An 18,564-nucleotide genomic window follows, 5' to 3' on the forward strand; every position below is an offset into this window, starting at 1 on the left:
CAGCTGGGCTCCTGGGGGAAAAGTGCAAAGCTATTTATAGGCCTGATGGGGTGTCACCTCCAATATAACTCTCGGCACTGGTGTATTACCTAACCGAGGTATCGGAGGCACACAACACTGCTTCAGGGCCACAAATGAGATTGCTTCGAGAGGATGCTTTCATGCGAGTTGAGTAATCGGCCGCCGCAGTTTCAGGCAGGCATCCGAAAACGCCTCAAGGGCCCGAAGCTGTTAAACAAATTAATTCAATCACCAGAATAGCTGGTTTATAGTGTAACACAGGCGGAAAGGGGGGGGGGGGGGGGGGGGGGGGGGGGAGATGCCGATCTCCAGCTCGGAGTTTGGGCAATATACACCAAACTACTAATTGCTCGTGAGCCAGGGTCCGTCTCGATGCAAGGTAAGGAATCCTTAAGAGGTAACATTTAGTGGACATCCACAGTTGGATGTCATTAGGATTCAATTTTACATGATGTGACTGTAAAATGATCTTACAGAAATCTAAGATAAGCCATGAGTTGCGTTCATCCCGCAGCATGATGCAAGACGATGAATGTCTCATTTTTTGCACCGAGAGCAAACTGGATCTTCGCTGGCAACTTGTGAGCTCAGCCTTGTGAGAAAGACTGTTCTGAAAGTCATTTCCAACCAGTGGTTTTACGTAACAGCACCTGACCTTCACACAAACCAACATCCCGATCACCTTTACGCAAGCAAGATGTTCAAGGCGGGTAAAGTGTGAGCTCAGCACAGAAGTGAAATCTCCCCGCGGCCCCTTCCAGGTACCTGGAATGTCACTTAAAGCGTGTGTACCTGCACTGCGCCTTTTTAAAAAGTCACTACCTCTACAGTGAGAGCACACGAGGAGTCCAGGAGGGAGCAGGAGAAGATCCTCTCATATTTTTTCTTCTTCTCATCGCTGGCCTTAATACGAGGGACTTGGTACCACTACTAGAAAGAAATACATAAATGATAATAATAAGTACCTATAATAATAAGCAGTATAAATATACCCTCTTTGCTGCCTAGACAGTAGGTTATGAATTTTAAATCCTTTTTTTTTTTTTTAAATCTGCAAACACTTAGTCAGCCATGTCTCGCTGCTCAGTTGCCTCCAAGTGTCTATATAAATAGTGTAGTCAGACTGCAGGTTTGCATTGAGGATGAGATCAATACAGTGTGGTTACTTGACCCCTGACCTCTTTATGTTCACACTGAATATAGTCATAGCACTCCGGCTAAATCATGTTCCTTCAGTCCGAAGAAAACTTTACACCGTCTAAACACAAGATTGTACTTTGGGTCTTCAAATTTCCCAAATTATATCTGGGTCTTCATCAATCGGCTTGTAGCTCAACGCTCTGGTTTGTAGTGGCTCTTTCAAAGAGGTGATCAGGTATTGGTTATCAGCAAACCTTTCTTAGGTGCAATTCAGGCAGACTGTGTGCATGATCTTTCATTGGTGGTTTCCTACAGGTACTTTAATGTACCAATTTTTAGATGTACTTTGAAGCGCTGCCCCTTTTTTCTCTGTGCTTAAAGAAAGTGATGTTTTACTGCCGCTGTCATGATTATAGTCATTAGTGTTTATGGCAGGTTGGTGGTGATGCAACATCCACAGAATGACATTGTTTTGCGCTTTACCCAGCGGATGCGAGGAAGTGCTTACTTGAGACGTGTCCATTTCATAGTAATCATAGGTCAGCTCCTTCTGCGCTAGCGTCAGGATGGGGATACGTATTGGTTTTGAAACGAGGTCAGAAGTCATTAACCTTTAGAGGCTGCTATGCTCAGATTCCTACTCCAGTGATCCATCATGTGCAGATCAATATTGGATCTTAAGGTTAGCAGTTCTTATTAAAAAAAAGGAGAAACTGTAACCGTGTCGTATGAACAAAGACCACCTGAGGAGATGTGTACCGCGACGCTTACCTCGATACAAGGTGACTTTGTAGGCTGCGATTTCTTCTGCCAGTGGGTTTTACCGTCACCAGTCGCCAGTGAATGACAGCTTGGGATGCTGTTTTGAAGGATGAGCAGCGCTGTGACAGATGGGCCTCCTCCACACTGCTCGGTGTGCGACGACATACCTGGAGAACGGAAGCAAAGCGGAGCTCACACATCTGCCACTGGCGTGTTTATTTTCGACGGCACGACCCGTGATGACAGCCGACAGCATGTTCGTGCCAGTGCGTGTGTACGTGCATGTGCGTGTGTGTGTGTGTGTGTATGTGGGTGTGTGTGTGGGTGTTACACATTTTGAAAAGGCCTGGGAAGACATGAAAACCTGTTGATCTCTTTTCATATCAAAGGAGATAATGTTGTCATGTTGTCTTGACGACTTCCTTTCATCATTCACCTGTACGTCAAAAAAACCACAAGTGCTGCATATGTGTTTGAATGTCAATGTGTTTCTATTCGATTTCACTGCATTTGCATATATTTTACATATATAATAGAATCCTTTTTCATCTTCTTTCAAATTTTCAAATACACCTCTAATTGGTATCACGATTTCTAATAGTATCGAAACATTTCACACAGCACATGTCATGTTCTAATATCAATGATTATTTTAAAAGGATTTAAAAGATATCAGTGTATTCTATATTTTAGCCCAAGTAAACGGTGCAAAATCCATTTTGAATTATTACAAGTTAAACAGTAATAACAATTCCGTCCCACTGTATTTATAACTTTTTACACTACATAGGGTCATTAAGAGGACATACAGTTTGTGTATTATACATCATGATGCATCGAAGCCTCCGTTAACTCAATTTGCTTCTATAACTCAGCTAACACATCAAGGTCATTGAGTTCTTGCATGATTAATAACTCATCGAAAAAAGATCATGTAAATTAGCATTAAAACAAACAATAATCGCATGGCTTTACTTTGAGAATTGCTTCCACGTTCGTCGTTCCTCGCTCGTGGTTTTTATGTGACTGACCGATTGACTGAGAGTTGATTCAATCACGGCCTTCGCTCACACAAGCTCATATCAGTGAGTCCACATATACAACATCTATATTAGAAAGAAAATCAACTCGCAACAAAAGCCATTTTAGCACCTGTGCTTCCCTGTGCTTTCCCAGACATCTGATACGGTGCGTTATTGAAAATTGAGGCTCAGCACTGCTGGTTGGCAAACAAAAGGAGCACGAAATAGCTTTTTCGTGAGGACTGTGCAGCTGGCACAGGTAAAGCAGGAAGACCTGCGATGAGTCACGTTCCCATGGCAACATCTCAGTCGGAGAAGTTATCGCACCATCTCTGGTAGCGCAAGCTCTCGATGTGGATGTAAATATCATTTACACAGGGGGTTTTATTGTCATCCAAGGAGATTGTGAAGCATCTGCTATATCTGCTGCTTCTTTCTTTTATTTTGAAATTGCACATTAAAAGAGGTCAAAGAAAATTGTGTGGTATATGTGCAACAACATCGATATGTCAACAGTTTTCAGAGGCTTAAGTGTTGCACATTCATTAGCAGTCAGGGAAATTTCTCATGGTCCTTTCTCATCTCCCCAATAACCCAATGGTTTCTCCCGCCATCAGTTCTATTGAATCTGAGCAAGCAGAGCGGTTTGGTCCTCTGCAGGTGTCCAAACCCTTTTGCTTTGTTCACAATGAGCCCCCTTTTATCTGGAGACCTGAAGGAGTGGACGGGGCGAGAGCCGGGGAGTGAGGAAGAGGCAGAAATAGATTGCTTTGACCCAGTGAAGACAGTCCATATATGGCGACATTTGAAAGGACCCTCTTTAGTATTTTATTAATGACCCAGTAGGCTGTGCCCTGGCTGTTTATTGATTTCTTCATCAATCCTTTCATACGGTCAAAGACTTCCTTTATGAAGCTTTGAAATGCAGGCCTCCTGGATGCCTTTGCAAAAGACACAGGGGGGTGCACGAGCACAGCATTGTTTTGTTTTTTGAAACTGCTGACTACATTGTTTGAATTGGATTCAAAGAAACATTCCGTCCAATTTGAAACGCAGGGCCACAAAAGCACGGCGGCTGCCGAGGGGTTCACGAGCATCCGACCAGGAAAACGGTATTTTTTTTCCTGGCAGCGGCCGCTCTTGCGGAGAGCGGAGAGCAGAGCGAGAGACTGAAACCTGAGTCCGAGTGGAACAGATTGACGGTGCGCCACTAAGCACATTGAGCAGGCACACGGCATTCATTATCATTAGGCGACAGGGGCGCTTTGAAGCCAGCCGGGGCCCCAGTGGGCAGACAAAGCACACGGTGGCACATGTTGGAGCATAATACAGCTTCCGTCGCAAACTATGAAAAGACACACTGACAACAAAGTACATGGCGTTTTGCGATCCACCGGCTCACAAAAGATGTAATCTAATCTGAATGCTGTTAGATTACTTCAAAATCAAACACTGTAAATGGTGCAGCCACAAACTTTGGTGTTGTCAGCTAATTTGCGGAATCACTGCGGCTCTTACCAACCACTGTGTATATTACTGTGGCAGATATAAAATGAGTGGATGAGCAGCAGGGAAAATGGCTGAAACAAAACTTCGAGCCAAAGCAAATGAAGGCAAATTCCAGACTGACGCAATGCCCAAAACGATTGCCACAGCAAACGCACTCAACATTGACTCAGAATCTTTCTAACTCGGCCTGTTTTCTTCTTTCTCCCCGCGTAACACACGTTGAGAGTCAAATCCCCGGTGTCGCAGTTGGCCTCGCCTGCTCATCTCACAGTACAGTACCTCCCCGCCTCTTACTCATCCTCGTCTAACCTCTAGTGCGGCCCGTCAGCCTTGGGGACGAGACTCCCCCACAACGGGGCGGTATCCAAAAAAAACATCTGCCTCGACCATCCTTCAAGGCATTTTTTCAGCCTCTCAGAAAAGGTGTGGACCTCAGTGTAGTGACTCATGACAAACTTGATGCATGAGTCACGAAGGGCTGCGCGAGGAGGCCGTCGTTACGGACCCTGTCTCTCGACGAGAGCCACCGCACGCTACGTGGCCCGGCCCTGGATATTTATATGAAATCTTAAAGGCCGAGTTACGGCAGCTGGGAACAGCATGGCGGGTCTACGAGAGGACTGGACAGACGAATCAAAGATTAGAGCAGTCGCTGGCCTTCGTTGTACAAAGGAAGTGACTCAAAAAACCGACCGTCACGGTGCCAGTGAGTGAGCGTCATGACAGAGTTGCCATTTGCACAAGGCAGCTTTCAAAGATGTGTGTGTGTGTGTGTGTGTGTGTCTGTGTGTGTGCTTGTGTGTGCTTGTGTGTGCGTGTGTGCGTAACGTTTTCCTTGCTCTATAACTCCTCCAACCAACCGTAGCAATAAATAAAATTGTGTTTTGAGTATAACCTGGAGGTGCTGGTCATTCGGGGAAAGAAAATTGTTATTATTATTATATAATTTCTTACTTTAAGTCAGTGAAATGTAAGTAATATTTGTGAACCATTGTTTTATATATATATATATATATATATATATATATAAACAATAGACAACAATATCAAATCACAAATTTGCAATTAGTTGTTTATTGCATGTTAAGGCAACCAACGCCCAAGCTCAAATAACAGGTTTCAGATTGTTTTAGTGGCTTATTGTTGTTGTTGCTATCGTCGTCATCATCAAATTTTTCATTTCAACTGAAAAATATTCAACTTGTGCGGACACGTCCTTTCAGTTCTGCTCCAGACGAAGTTGCACTGCCGAAAATTGTCTTGCTTTCTGTTTGAACACACAGTATGGTACACTAATAAAAATTTGAATATAAATAAATAGTAATAGTCCCTATAGTTCAGTAGTGACAAGGAATCCCAAAACAGCACTCAAAGGAGCAATCAAGCTGGTAATTCAACTTCAGCACTTTTGGAGTCAAGTTTTTGTTGTGATATCAGATATCGAAAACAAAATGAGGGTATCGTATTTGACCGTGACATGCGAATATTTCAGGTGATACCCACTACAGCTGCACCACAGAACGATTAGTTACTCCTGCTATGAGATGAAACGGACCAATAAAGAAAAAAGAAAAGACGGCATTAATGGCCATTCAAAAATGAAAAGTGAAATCTTTTACTCGTGCGTGTCACAGCACGAGCTTTGAACAGAGGGGTGACAAATTGATGTCCACCGCTTGGACCTCTTTTCGCGGGTGGGGGTCCATTAATTAATCATCAATTCAGACGGATTTCGTACAAATCAGTATGATTTAAGGGATTTTTCGCAGCGGTGAGCGGCCTATTAATCAACGTGTTGGAAACCGCCTGTCACGACAGGATTGATGCTGCCACACTGACGGCTGTCGTTACTTTTTTAACTGTGGCCCATGCAGTTTATTAAAATAAAAAAAATAAAAATGTTACATAACCCAAATCAGAGAAGTTAAAGCGGGGCTTTGAGAAAAACCTCCACACCAGCCAGCAACGTCTAGTTAATCTTTAATTGAGCACAAGGTGCAGCTTTGATTCATCCTTCCTCGATGGGCGCTATTTTCAGCCGGCGTCGCCCACTCGTAGCCTCTCTGAGGAGGCAGGGGGAGTGTTTAAAAGCAGTAGACGAGGCTGCTAAACACTCCTGTCCGAGAGCAATTAGACGGAGGAAAGCCATTTGTTCAAAAGTGGACTGCTCGTTCTGATTCCGGACATGCCCGCCGGTTGCAGCGATGGCGCCGCCTGCATGCGGTACGTAGCTTTCGGTGCTCGATGTCACGTCAAAAGACGGGAAAGAAAGACGGGGAAAGAATAGAGAACCTGTGTCGCTAGACCAAAAAATTGAGTCCTGCAATTTCTGTGTACTTTGGTGCTTGAGGGTTTTGCTGTTGCAACTGAAAATAACCCTCAGCATGTTTTATCTCATTACATTGACATGTTTCTCACGGTGGTGTGATGAGGACACACAAGCGTACTCTCAAAGACATGCAGCACTAAATGTTTTAGTCTTACAGGGAATAACTGCTTAAGCACAGTCAAGTCCCTCTGAATTACATGTACGCTGGCTGAAAACAATCTTTACAATCTGCCCGACGGTGTCATTTAAAATCATTTTCATTCCATCGTTTTTTTTACAGTTCTAGAACTACCCCTCATAGAACAGTTCCACAAATACACAAATAACACATGACATGTCTCACCAAAGAGATATGGAGAGGAAATGCGCGAGGAGCCTGCGTGGGGAAATACACCTACCAACACCTCTGAAGCTTACCAATTAATACATTATCTGTATTTATTATTTAAGCCTGACCAAAAAAAACCAAACATGTTTTACGTAATAAAAATAAAAAAAACTTTGGCAAAGAAGGAGAGAGATAGAAAAAGAGATGAAACAAGAGTGAACCTCAGACGGGCATTAACCTCCGTGGAGAGAGCGCCAGCAACTAAGCCATCTTTTACTAGATGAGTTAGTAACACAACCAGCTTACTTATTAATATTACCAGACATTTGAATCTTCGTCTTTACGAAATGACCAAACAATAATACCACCTGGAAACGCTATGGGAACGAAAGTTGTCTGTTGCCTCTCTAACAATTCCTTTAAGAGGTGTTTGCTGCTGTATGCACGCTCTCGTGTCTCTCACAAACGGGACCTTTAGGTGGCTAAAACCCATATCGAACGTGTGCCCCGGTGAACATGCTTTTATTAAATAAACAGGGCAGCAGCGGCCATCTCTGTGTTTTGACACTGTTTGCCCATACTCTGCTCGGCCACATGTACAGGATCTGTCGAACTGTTTGACTTGTTCCTTATTGGCTGCCGCGCAAACACACACACACACACACACACACACACACACACACACACACACACACACACACACACACACACACACACACACACACACACACACACACACACACACACACACACACACACACACACACACACACACACACACACACACACAGCTAGTACAACTCTGTATTTGGAGAGGCTGTGCTTGACGAAAGGTAAACACTGGTGGTTTTGTTTTTTTCATGCACAATTTAAACACTGGACGATGCGAGTGCAACAACACAATCCCTAATCGGTCAGTGGCAATGATTTGACTACACACTTCTGGGTTACGCAGTGTCAGGGCCTTTCTCTGGATAATATCAAACACACTAAGCGTGGCTGTCAAAGCGAAGCGGTCCAATAGGCTTAGCAGCTCTCTGTGTCATCTGGGTCACCTCAGCCCGTCGCCCATGGTAACGACACCCCCTCCGCCGGGTCTGCCTCTACGGTAACCCCAATTTTCACTTCACACCAGAGCTGCCGAGCTGCTCTTATGTTGTCAGATACCTTTTTTTTTTTTTTTTTAACAATTTTGCAACTTTGTGAAGGCGAGTCGCCGGTACTGGATGCTCACATCACTTTAACACTCTTCACATGGTCATGGGCCAAAAGTGTGATATGCCAGGCTAACAGCAAAAGAACAGATTTGTGAGTTAATGTTACATCATGTTTGCTGTAAGTAATTTTGTCCCATGAGAATCACATAATATGGGGCCGCCCTGTGAGCTGCTAATAGTAGCCAAAGACATCCTGAGTCTTAAATGAAGTGTGATTGATTTCTGCAGATCGGGGGGGAGGATTGTGCTGCAAGACGCTGATGTACAGGCTCAGGCCGTTCACAAATGAATTTCTACAGTTTTTCTCCATGTTCAGATGCTTAGATATTATCTGCGACTGCAAATGCAGTGATCCCAACTTCAACAGCATTCACGTGATTTGATGATTTCTGTCCTCTTCACAAAATGTCTCCTCATGTGTATCCATAATGTGCACAGTATGCCCCCTCCCACCTTTGTGATATTACCTGAGAGTCTCCTGCTTCAGCATTTTCTTTCTGGACTCCACTACGAAGTGGATATTGAACTGTTTTGGGGGGGGAGGAAAAAAAACATAATTTGAAGCATGCATATGGAGATTTGCAAACTTACATTTGGTCATTGGCATTATCCTTATGGAATTTGATAATAGATTTATTATGACTAAATGTATTGCAGAGAGTAGGAATTTATACTCTGTGAGGCAATGGCAAACATCTGATCAAATATGAATTCTGTGGAGCGATCTGTGAGTATTTTGTTGTCACTGTTGTCTTTCCGTTCAGGTTTGGCGGATGAAGTGAATCAGTAAATATGGAGGTTTATACTCGCAGCGAAGCACGAGCCATGTTCCAACTTTAACTCCATGTAAATCTCAGCGAATTGAGCAGATGCCAGTGCACGGCCCATGCGTGTATTTGTGTATTTCCAGCAATGTGTCGGGGAGAAGCGCCTTTCATGCTTGGCAGCCCTCCACTGGGGATGGCTCGACGCGAAACTTTCTGAATTTCAAATGGAGTATATGTGCCGAATGGTGAAATGTCAACCGGAAACCTACCTTCCCCCTCTCCTCTCTTTCTCTCCCTCCGCCGGCTCGGAGGACAGTTCGCACAATGCCAAGGAGGCACCAGGTGTGACAGCTGAAGAGCCCGTGACACCCTTATCTCTGAGCAGTCACCCGGGTCGGAGGAGCTCAGGTGATTGGGAAGGTCAAGGGGGGAGGTGTCGGAGGAGGTGCAGTGGGTGAAGAAGGGCTCTCCTGCAGGTACAGTATGACACTCGGTAAGAGGTACAGCACACGAGGCAACACTTGGACTTATCTGTTATCTGCTGTGACCGTCCGCTCCGGGATATTGATCGAGGGGCCAGATGACAATTTCATCCTTGACATATCAAAGCCCGTGTGGGAGAGGAGAGGATTGGAGGGGTTTGCTGTGCACTTTTCAGTTTCTTCAAGTAAGTCTTAGGACAAAGTTAGGAAAAGTGTTTTCATTTCAGTCATTTTTCAAAATCATTTACAGATTTTTGAAAATAGATAGATAGATAAATAGATAGATAGATAGATAGATTGGTATAAGGCAGAGAATCACCTGGTTTTAGGAAGAATTTAAGTTTTATGTGAAATATACATTAAATTAATCTTGATTGACCATTCATAGTTTTACAGTCTAAGTGTTGTGTAGGTGGTGGTGCGGTAACTTTGCTTACCCTCCTCCAAATCCTTTGGATCCTTTCATTTCAAAAGAACAGTGATACAGGCCTAGAGATACAAATATTAATATGAAACGGTACTAGTAACATATTTAAAATGGTTAAAGTTGTTGTAATATCGGTAGTCTCCCACATTTTTTAAATCCCAGCGTGTGCACCGCCTCCGAGTTGTTTGTGCACATTTAAGACCATTCGGTTCCAGTTTTTGAAAAAGTGTTCAGGAGACTCTTCTGAACCAACCGTTCATAAGCTCTGCTTGCAGGGGTTTTCATTTCACACACCGCTAGAAAATGAGAGGCCTGCTTTTGTCGGCGCGTGAAATCGAGGATTGTTTACAAAATGACAAAAGAATGTCAAAAGGTAAATCTGCCCCTGTTATCAGTTTTAAGGAGAGAAATCTCCACAGGCACAGGAACAGGCTCTTTGAAAGCTGTACTGAAGACGCGCACAGTTATCTGCTGAAACAACCGACATCTCCAGAATACCACCAAATAGACAAAAACCGCGGAGACAACGATTTTTTTCCCAACACAGCGACAGTCAAACAAACAGAATTCGGCGCAGTGACAGCTGTCAGTGCCGGAGTCCTACATGTCCCAGCCTTGCTGAGAGAGAGGCTTCTGTAAATCCAAAATATTGTCTCGGGGACGGTGCATTACATCAAGCCCCATGGTGCCACGCTGAATAAAGCATGAGGGAAACACGGGGAAAAGTTGTTGGCTTAGGCGAACGCATGCAGTCACTTCTCCCCTGACCTAGATTTCAGGCATGGAAAGTAAAATTGTCTGTCTCCCCTCTCTGGTCCCTCTTTTGCTTTCCGCATCTCTAATCCTTTCCTGTGCACTGCGTGGAGTGTAGCCACTGTTCGGTATCAGATCTGCTTTGTTAAAGGGAAACTGTTTGTTTACATAGTTCACATTTTTTCCACGGGAACAGCAACAGCATCCTGGTATCTACAAAAATTTAGACTGAACATACAGGGATTTGTGTTGTGATCTACAGTATTTTACAAGAGAGATTAAAATTAAAAAGAGATTAAAGTATCAAGCATTAGTAAAATAGGAGAGATATTATTTTCCTATTGTCCTTGTCTTCTTGGGCCCACTGTAGACTCCTTTAGTGGATCCTGAGCCACAGGTTGGTAACTTACTGTCTGTTGGTGATAAAATATAATTTCATACTCACTACAGATTTGTCTGGGATCTACTTTTCCCTACAGGAGCTTACGTGTGGTTGAAAGCTCTAGATCTGATTAACCACATGGCTGTAGTAAACAGAGTATCACGTAGTAATACTACAGTTGCTTTACTATGTAGTGCGTTGGTTTTGAGAACACATTTTCCATTTTGTATTTATCGTCTTGAGACCATGCGATATGAAACAGAACTTTTTTTTCTCGCACAGTCAACATTCAGGACACAGACATTTTGTTTTAGAATTTTTAAGATACAGTGCTAGAATAAGTCAATAATGATTTGATGATCCATGGCCAGGAGGAGTTTCCAAAACATCCTTTAATGAATCCAAAGTACCTGGGCATAGCGAAGATACACTTTTTTCCCCCCGTTTGTTGTTTTCGGCACAGTGTTACATTTTTCAGACGGCTGAGCAGCAGACCTCCTATGATGTGTTTATGTGAGACTCACTCCGTGTGGGCGGGTTGAAGGGGTGTTGGGTAATTTTGCTTGCTCTGGATCATCTCCAGGCCAACGATGCGAGTCGCAACGACGGCTTTATTGGCTTGCAAGTCGGAAAGGGCCGGGGTCAAAGGGGTCACGGCATGAGCAACTGCAAGTGTGCGAGCAGGCAGGTGAAAGCCGCACTCCTCAGCAGATACATGTATGGCAGTAGGTCGATCGGACCACATGATCTTTGCAGACCCGGAGCTTTTATCATGAATCGATTAGCTCCATGAGGCATAATGACACGGGGGAGGGGGTGAGGGCGAGTTTGGTGGGAGTGGGGGAGGCGGGTGCACAAGAGAGGAGAGAGAAATGATTTGGTGGTCATTAAATCCCACAAAATATGACTGAGTGCAGTTTAACTTGCAGCTCGATTGTCCATTTTTGTCTTCATGACCTGACCTACCTACACTCAAAAGCGCCCCAAAAATCTATAAGGGGTTTCTTTGCTCAGGGGCTTTTTGTCCCCGTGTCGGACCTGCGATCAGATATGAGTAAATATAAATGTACGTCTTCATCATTATTCAGCGACACGACCAGGGAGCTCCAGGGTATACGGGGTCACCCAGTCTCCTAACTAACCTTAGCAACTCCCTTTCAACCGATGTATTGATTTTTACAGAGTGTGCAGGGGAAAACAAGGAAAGGATGCAGTGTACGAGAGCCACTGCTGGACTCCCTCCTGTTTCAGTGGTCTTGCTTCATAATTAATTTGGTTTTTATTGAATTTGTTTTTCTTCCAAAAACTGATGACTGATAAGTTCCTCAACATGGTGTCAAGGAAAAAGAGACAAATTGTCAGGAGCATTAAAATACAATTTTTTTACTTCAGTCACAATGACGGTGGTCCAATTTATTACATAGTAAGATATAAATGGGCATTATAAATCAATATTATGACTTTACAATCGGTTATGACAAGTCAAAATTTGGACCATTGAAGAGCCAAGATTATGGGATTTATGAGACACTGTATACTATATATAATGTATAAATATAATGACTATTTGTCAAAATTACAATTCAATTAATCAAAACATTTTTTTAAAGACAATTATGAAATATTAAGTCAAATATATGAGATTAATCAAAAATGTTGCCTGGTTTTTGATACTTTGACTTATTGTAATGTTTTCTTCCTAATCTTTCTTTTTTTCCCCACCCATTATAAATGGGCTGTTTTAGAATTAGGGTGAATCAACCTTTTAATCCTTTCATTCAATCAATGTCATATAAACACTGCGCACATTATGTTGTTTGGCAAACCTGCAGAATGACAATGAGGCTTCCGACAATATTTCAAATCTTTGTCACTTCACAATCTTGGTCTGGTTGTGATTGCTAAAATTAAAACGGACGTACATCGTTTGTCCCTTACTCGTATCATCGTCTGATTACTGAGTGTCACATGAACAAACAAACCCCCGAGGGAGCTCCTCTCATCGCCCCGCCGCAGGCCTTGGGTGGGCCTTACCGCCGCTGACATTTGAGCCACGGGTGACGGCACACCGCGTTCCAGGGACACAGCGGCGAGCACCCGTCCGCAGGGGACGACATGCAGCTCTGCCCAGCTCACCCCTCAACTCCTGCCAACAAATAATTCATAGCACTAACATTTACTTTGTTCAAACGCCGCCCGGCCTTTATCCTCTGCCCTGGCTGTGAACCCCCCAAGCACCAGTCTGAGATGAATTCAACGTACAAGTGAAGTGCAGGACGTAAATACAATAAATATAGAGGAAGTATTGTATGGAAGCAGATAAGAGACATAAGTCTTTGAACTTTAACAGCCACTGAATACTTAATATTGAAATATTTTATTTTGAAAAACATGTATCTGAATTTATTTGTTCGGAATTTCACCTCTTTGAAATTATTTTACTTCGGTATTCAGATACAAAAAAAATCAGATTTCAAATTTAAAGTTACAATTTTTCGATTGCTGAAATTCAGATCGAAAAATTCAAGTTAAATATTCACACTCTGAAATTCGATTGCTGAAATTCAGATCGAAAAATTCAAGTCAAATATTCACACTCTGAAATTCAATTGCTCGAATTCAGATCGAAAAATTCACACAGTAACATCCGGGCTACCCAGGATAGGAAAAGCAATTGAGCCTGCATGCAATCGAACTGACGTCTGGCCTATCAGAGCAGGGCCTGTCTGTCATGTGATGACTTACCTACATAGAGACACGAGTCACACAAACCATATCTGTGTTCCAAACATACTTAGCTTCAACATACTCCTGTCGAGCCCTGAGTTCGATTGTACATAAACAGCAAACTTCGTTTCCCCTTTGCCAGATGTCGGTTCGATTGCATGCAGGCTCAATTGCTTTTCCTATCCTGGGTAGCCCGGATATTACTGTTTGAATTTTTCGATCTGAATTTGAGCAATCGAATATGAGAGTGTGAATATTTAACTTGAATTTTTCGATCTGAATTTGAGCAATCGAAAAATTATAACTTGAAATTTGAATCTGAATTTTTTTTTGTATCTGAATACCGAAGTAAAATAATTTCAAAGAGGTGAATTCCGCACAAATAAATTCAGATACATGTTTTTCAAAATAAAATATTTCAACATTATGTATTCAGTGACTGTTGAAGTTCAAAGACTTATGTCTCTTATTTGCTTCCATAGTATTCGTGTAGTTGAGGAAAAAACTGTGCCTGGCATCCCCTTTAATGTTAAGTAAGAACAGATTGTTGCATCTTTTACAAAAGTCCACCGCCTAAATCAGTACAAAGCAACGACTCCTTTGAAAGTAAATTTCAGCAGATAACCCGGAGGAGGCCCGCAAACCAGCAGTGAAACCTGAGGCCGCGTCAGGAAGCATTGCATTTTTGGCAGCCTGACACGCGAACGAAGGGGGACGCTGCGAAGCTTCAAGACCTCAGTTCCCAGAAATGATGTAACATGGCATCAATAAAAATCAGACTTCTCTTCGCCGTGTGGCTGCAGGAGCAGGCGTGGGGAGTTTCCACAGCAGGAACATCCAATGATGGACAGAGCACTTAGTGCCGTTTAGAAATCTAGTTCCTCGTCCCCGTTTAGTTTCTTTAACTTAGAGGTTAATTTATTGTTGGGAGAAAGTTCAAAATCAATGAATTAAAAAATGAGGAGCGATCTATCTAAAAACGTCATTTTTTATCTTCTTCAGAGGTCTGGTTGAGGGTCGGAGGTCACCGGGTCCGTGGGCGAAGGCGCAGTGTTCAGCCTGCAGAGGGCAGCCCTGAGGGTGGTGGGCGTGAAACCAGCAGCTACGAGTTTTCAGGGCGCCGGGGGCAACGGGCTTTCTCTTGGGGTTGGCCCTGCAGGATTTCCCGTCCCGCCAGTCTCTCATGTACACCCTCCCTCCTTCCACTGAAAGACAAGTGCGACAGGATTCTCGTCAGGATAAAGTCCTTGCAGTAGCTAAAAATTAAATCTGTCGCGAGTTGCGAAGTAGAGGAGTTATTCGGGGCTGCCAGAAGTAAACAACCTGTCTATTTTCACCATAATAATAAAAAAGATAACTGGCAGATTGGGCGCGCTTAAGCTTGAAAAACTCTCCTGGATGAATCATTCGTACAAAGGGTTGAATGGGCCACTGTGTTTCGAAAATATCTCCCCTGATTAAGACTGAGAGGAGGAGGATTTAAGGACCAAAACGCAACAAAGGTCAAACACGACGGCAAATGTGTATTTTGCTCATTGACTGATTGGTCTTTGAACTTTTTTTGCTTTGACATTTCTGTTGTGAGCATTCCATAAGAGCAAATCTTTTAATTTAAAATGGCAGAAAGTCAGTTTGAGGCCTTTGAAACTGAAAATCCCTGAATATTACAGTCATTTCCCATGGTGTGGAGCAATTTGTTTCATAATCCAAGTTTTCCTGTTTCTCATCTATTCTTACGTATCTAGTCTGCAGTAGAGCTCAAAAGATATATATTTCAATAATATCGTTATCTGCATTCACATTTGCCAGTGTGAATACATTTATTTCATAAAATAAACGGTGCAGAATAGATTCATGTTCATGCATTAAGTTAAAAAATATCTATTTCTATATTATATTCAAGATCTATCTATGTATTTGGTCGTATTCGTATTGTTATTTATAATATACAGTAGTTTGTGTTAAACAGTAAAACATCAAGCTTCAATATCAAAAAATTGTCATAATGGTTTGATAAAGACAAAATGTTTTTTTAACCAATCAACCGATATATTGGTATCGTAAGTTTTTTACTCCCCAATATTGGTATCGGCATCGGGCCACCAAAATCCATATCGCTCGGGTTCCAGTCCAGTGTCAAGTGAAAATAAATGATTTCCGTGTAATTCTTGAATGAAGTAGTTTGCCTCATAAGCTTATTCCTGACTTTGGAAATAGCAGCCTTTTTTGTTTGTGTTTTTGTTCACATTTTTCTAATATTTTGCATTTCCAGTAAAAAAAAAATATCTGTTGGATAAATAACCTTTTTTCCCCGCCCATAATTTCATGTTGCCTAGCTGTGCAGACCCAAAGACGTCAGAGTACCTCTGAAGACCTGATGGTTGTTCTTGAGCAGCGTCTGAAGGCCTCCGCACTCCTTCTTCAGGAGCTGCAGGGTTTCCTGCTCCAGCAGCCCGGCCACCTCGCTCACAGAGAGGCTGCCTGAAGAGGGGGAGAGGAGGGCAAGGTGGAGGCAACACGCGAGCGTTAAAACGTGACAAAAGAGCAAGGGGAGGTCTATCGATGTTACATTCATCAATATATCACGACACTGTGTCAGGCATGCACAGAAATAATTTCTATCCATTAGTACGCAAACAAAACAAAAAAAGATGCATCCGATAGAGCCCAACGGCTCGAGTCGATATAACGAGTCGTTTAAGGCAGCGCCACATCCGCAGTATCACAATAGATTGAGCAACATGAAGACCTACGCTCTGAGTTTAGTGAATCGAAAGCGGATAAAGGGCGCACACCCCTCTATGTCCACACCAGCCCCGCCTTTGGGCTCCGTTTCTCCGATTTTCCGGCTTTGCCCTTTCCGCGCCCCCAGAGGAGAATTCAATCAGGGCTGACCTTTGGTTTGTACAAATGACAATCTTCCTCCTCTTTTCTTTGACATATCGGAGAGGGCCCCTCCACAGGATTTCCAATGGTCCTGTGGACCATTTAATGACAATATTTGACCCAAATCCACAGACGACTTAATACGATCTTCATCACCAATTTACACCAGATCTGCAAGGCCACTTCAGACAGTCCCTGTTGGCTTAGGGATCCACGGCTACAAGACGGTTTCACTGTAAAAATATATACTGTCTGCGACTCTGATCTAAGTTCAGTCAGTCCGAGGAATAAATGTTCTATTTCTACTTTCCAATGTACATTAAAATGTACAAATGAGCCACAGTGTGACAGCTTTCAGTTTCCCAAAGCTTGCTTTTTTGCCACAGAAATCCATGAAAAAAAAAAAAAAAAAAAACATATTGTGCACCCGAATACATTCCAAATTTAGCTGCTCAAATTGCCGCGTTAATCTCTAAAACACGCAACACACTCCCACATTCACAGACACTCGCGCAGCCAAACACAGTCCTGTGCTGCAGAGTGTGAAACTGGGCAGGCTGCCGTCCCACAGCCCAGACGCCAGGGAGCTCCAGGCCTTAATATAATATCAATACGCCGGTTAAAGCTGCCCTTTACTGCCGACAACGTTAATGGCGATTAATGGGAGAAGGGCAGTATTGACAGAGTTAGACTCTGTTTGGACCGAGACCAGGCGTAGATGATTATTAATGGCTCGGCTTGACGCACAGTTGGACTTGTTTAAGGTTGAATTTCCCCCCGGTGCAAACGGTGGCCAGCGACTGATCGCCGCTTTGTTGTGGAGGATTGTTTTTGCTGCTTAAGCCGAATTCTGAATCAGGGCCGGGTGGAAAAAGGGTTTGCCCGGAAATTTCCGAGAGGTAAATCTGAACGGACCACAGCTAAGATAGGTTGTAAGATAGGTTCACTCTTGTTTCCAGTTTACCTTCTTTGCATAAGATGGTGATAGAATAAAGCTGTCTTTACCTAACCTGCAAGTCGGAACCACCCCAAGACGTCACAAGATGACTAATTTCATTTGATTCAATTAAGCTTTACCTCCTCGGGACTATACAAAAGCTAAATTCAAAATTCATCTTGACTTTTATTTGGATATTAAAATTAAAAGATTATAACATCAATATCCATCACACTCTTTGAAGATGCACTAAAAAAATGGAGGGAGACTGAATCTCAAAGGCCCCTGCATGAGGCTGCCTGGGATCTATTCAATATCGGCTGGCTCCCCATGAATTTACCCTTTGTTCTTACACAGCAGATAACTGGTAGGAATACCTCAATACAAATGCATACTCATGCATAACTCATAGATGGCGGTGCATTATTAATCCAGTCATCTCTATACAGAGCGAGCGACGCACGCCTTTTATTCGCTCTGCCTCGTATTATCTACCTCTAATTTCAGCCCTGACATCCTGATGGAGAATTTTCTGTTTTAATCATAGTAGTCTCCTCATCTCCTTATCTCATTCACATGGTGTGTGTGTGTGTGCGCGTGTGTGTGCGTGCGTGTGTGCGTGTGCGTGCGGCGGCGGGGGTGCAGAGGCCTTGTCAAAGGTGATGTGTGGGTGGAGTGTGAGTGAAATAGTGTGTGTGTGTGTGTGTGTGTGTGTGTGTGTGTGTGTGTGTGTGTGTGTGTGTGTGTGTGTGTGTGTGTGTGTGTGTGTGTGTGTGCGTGTGCGTGTGTGTGTATGTGTGTGATGTGCAGCATGTGGTACTCTCTGTACAGTGCGGTGCAGATGGAAGCTGGCAAAGGGCTCAATGTTCAAGTGG

At 43.3% G+C, this 18,564-nt stretch overlaps 1 protein-coding gene across 6 annotated transcripts in view; it reads right to left on the bottom strand.

Annotated features, from left to right (window-relative positions):
- The window catches only part of trmt44 (tRNA methyltransferase 44 homolog), a 34,124-nt gene that overhangs the window by 8,088 nt on the left and 7,472 nt on the right, over window positions 1-18,564 (bottom strand). For 4 of the 6 annotated variants that reach the window (XM_047336139.1, XM_047336140.1, XM_035611628.2 and 1 more), the window contains exons 10-13: window positions 16,231-16,347; window positions 9,365-9,565; window positions 8,796-8,854; window positions 1,933-2,090 (exon numbers count right to left, since the gene is read on the bottom strand). In XM_047336139.1, the coding sequence (XP_047192095.1) occupies window positions 1,933-2,090; window positions 8,796-8,854; window positions 9,365-9,565; window positions 16,231-16,347 (535 nt within the window). Of the gene's footprint in view, window positions 1-813; window positions 952-1,932; window positions 2,091-8,795; window positions 8,855-9,364; window positions 9,566-14,374; window positions 15,072-16,230; window positions 16,348-18,564 lie in introns of those variants that run through there. The other 2 variants (XM_035611636.2, XM_035611652.2) reach the window with 2 other exon arrangements.

This window comes from Scophthalmus maximus, chromosome 12 (assembly GCF_022379125.1).
Source record: "Scophthalmus maximus strain ysfricsl-2021 chromosome 12, ASM2237912v1, whole genome shotgun sequence".
Lineage (NCBI taxonomy): Eukaryota > Metazoa > Chordata > Actinopteri > Pleuronectiformes > Scophthalmidae > Scophthalmus > Scophthalmus maximus.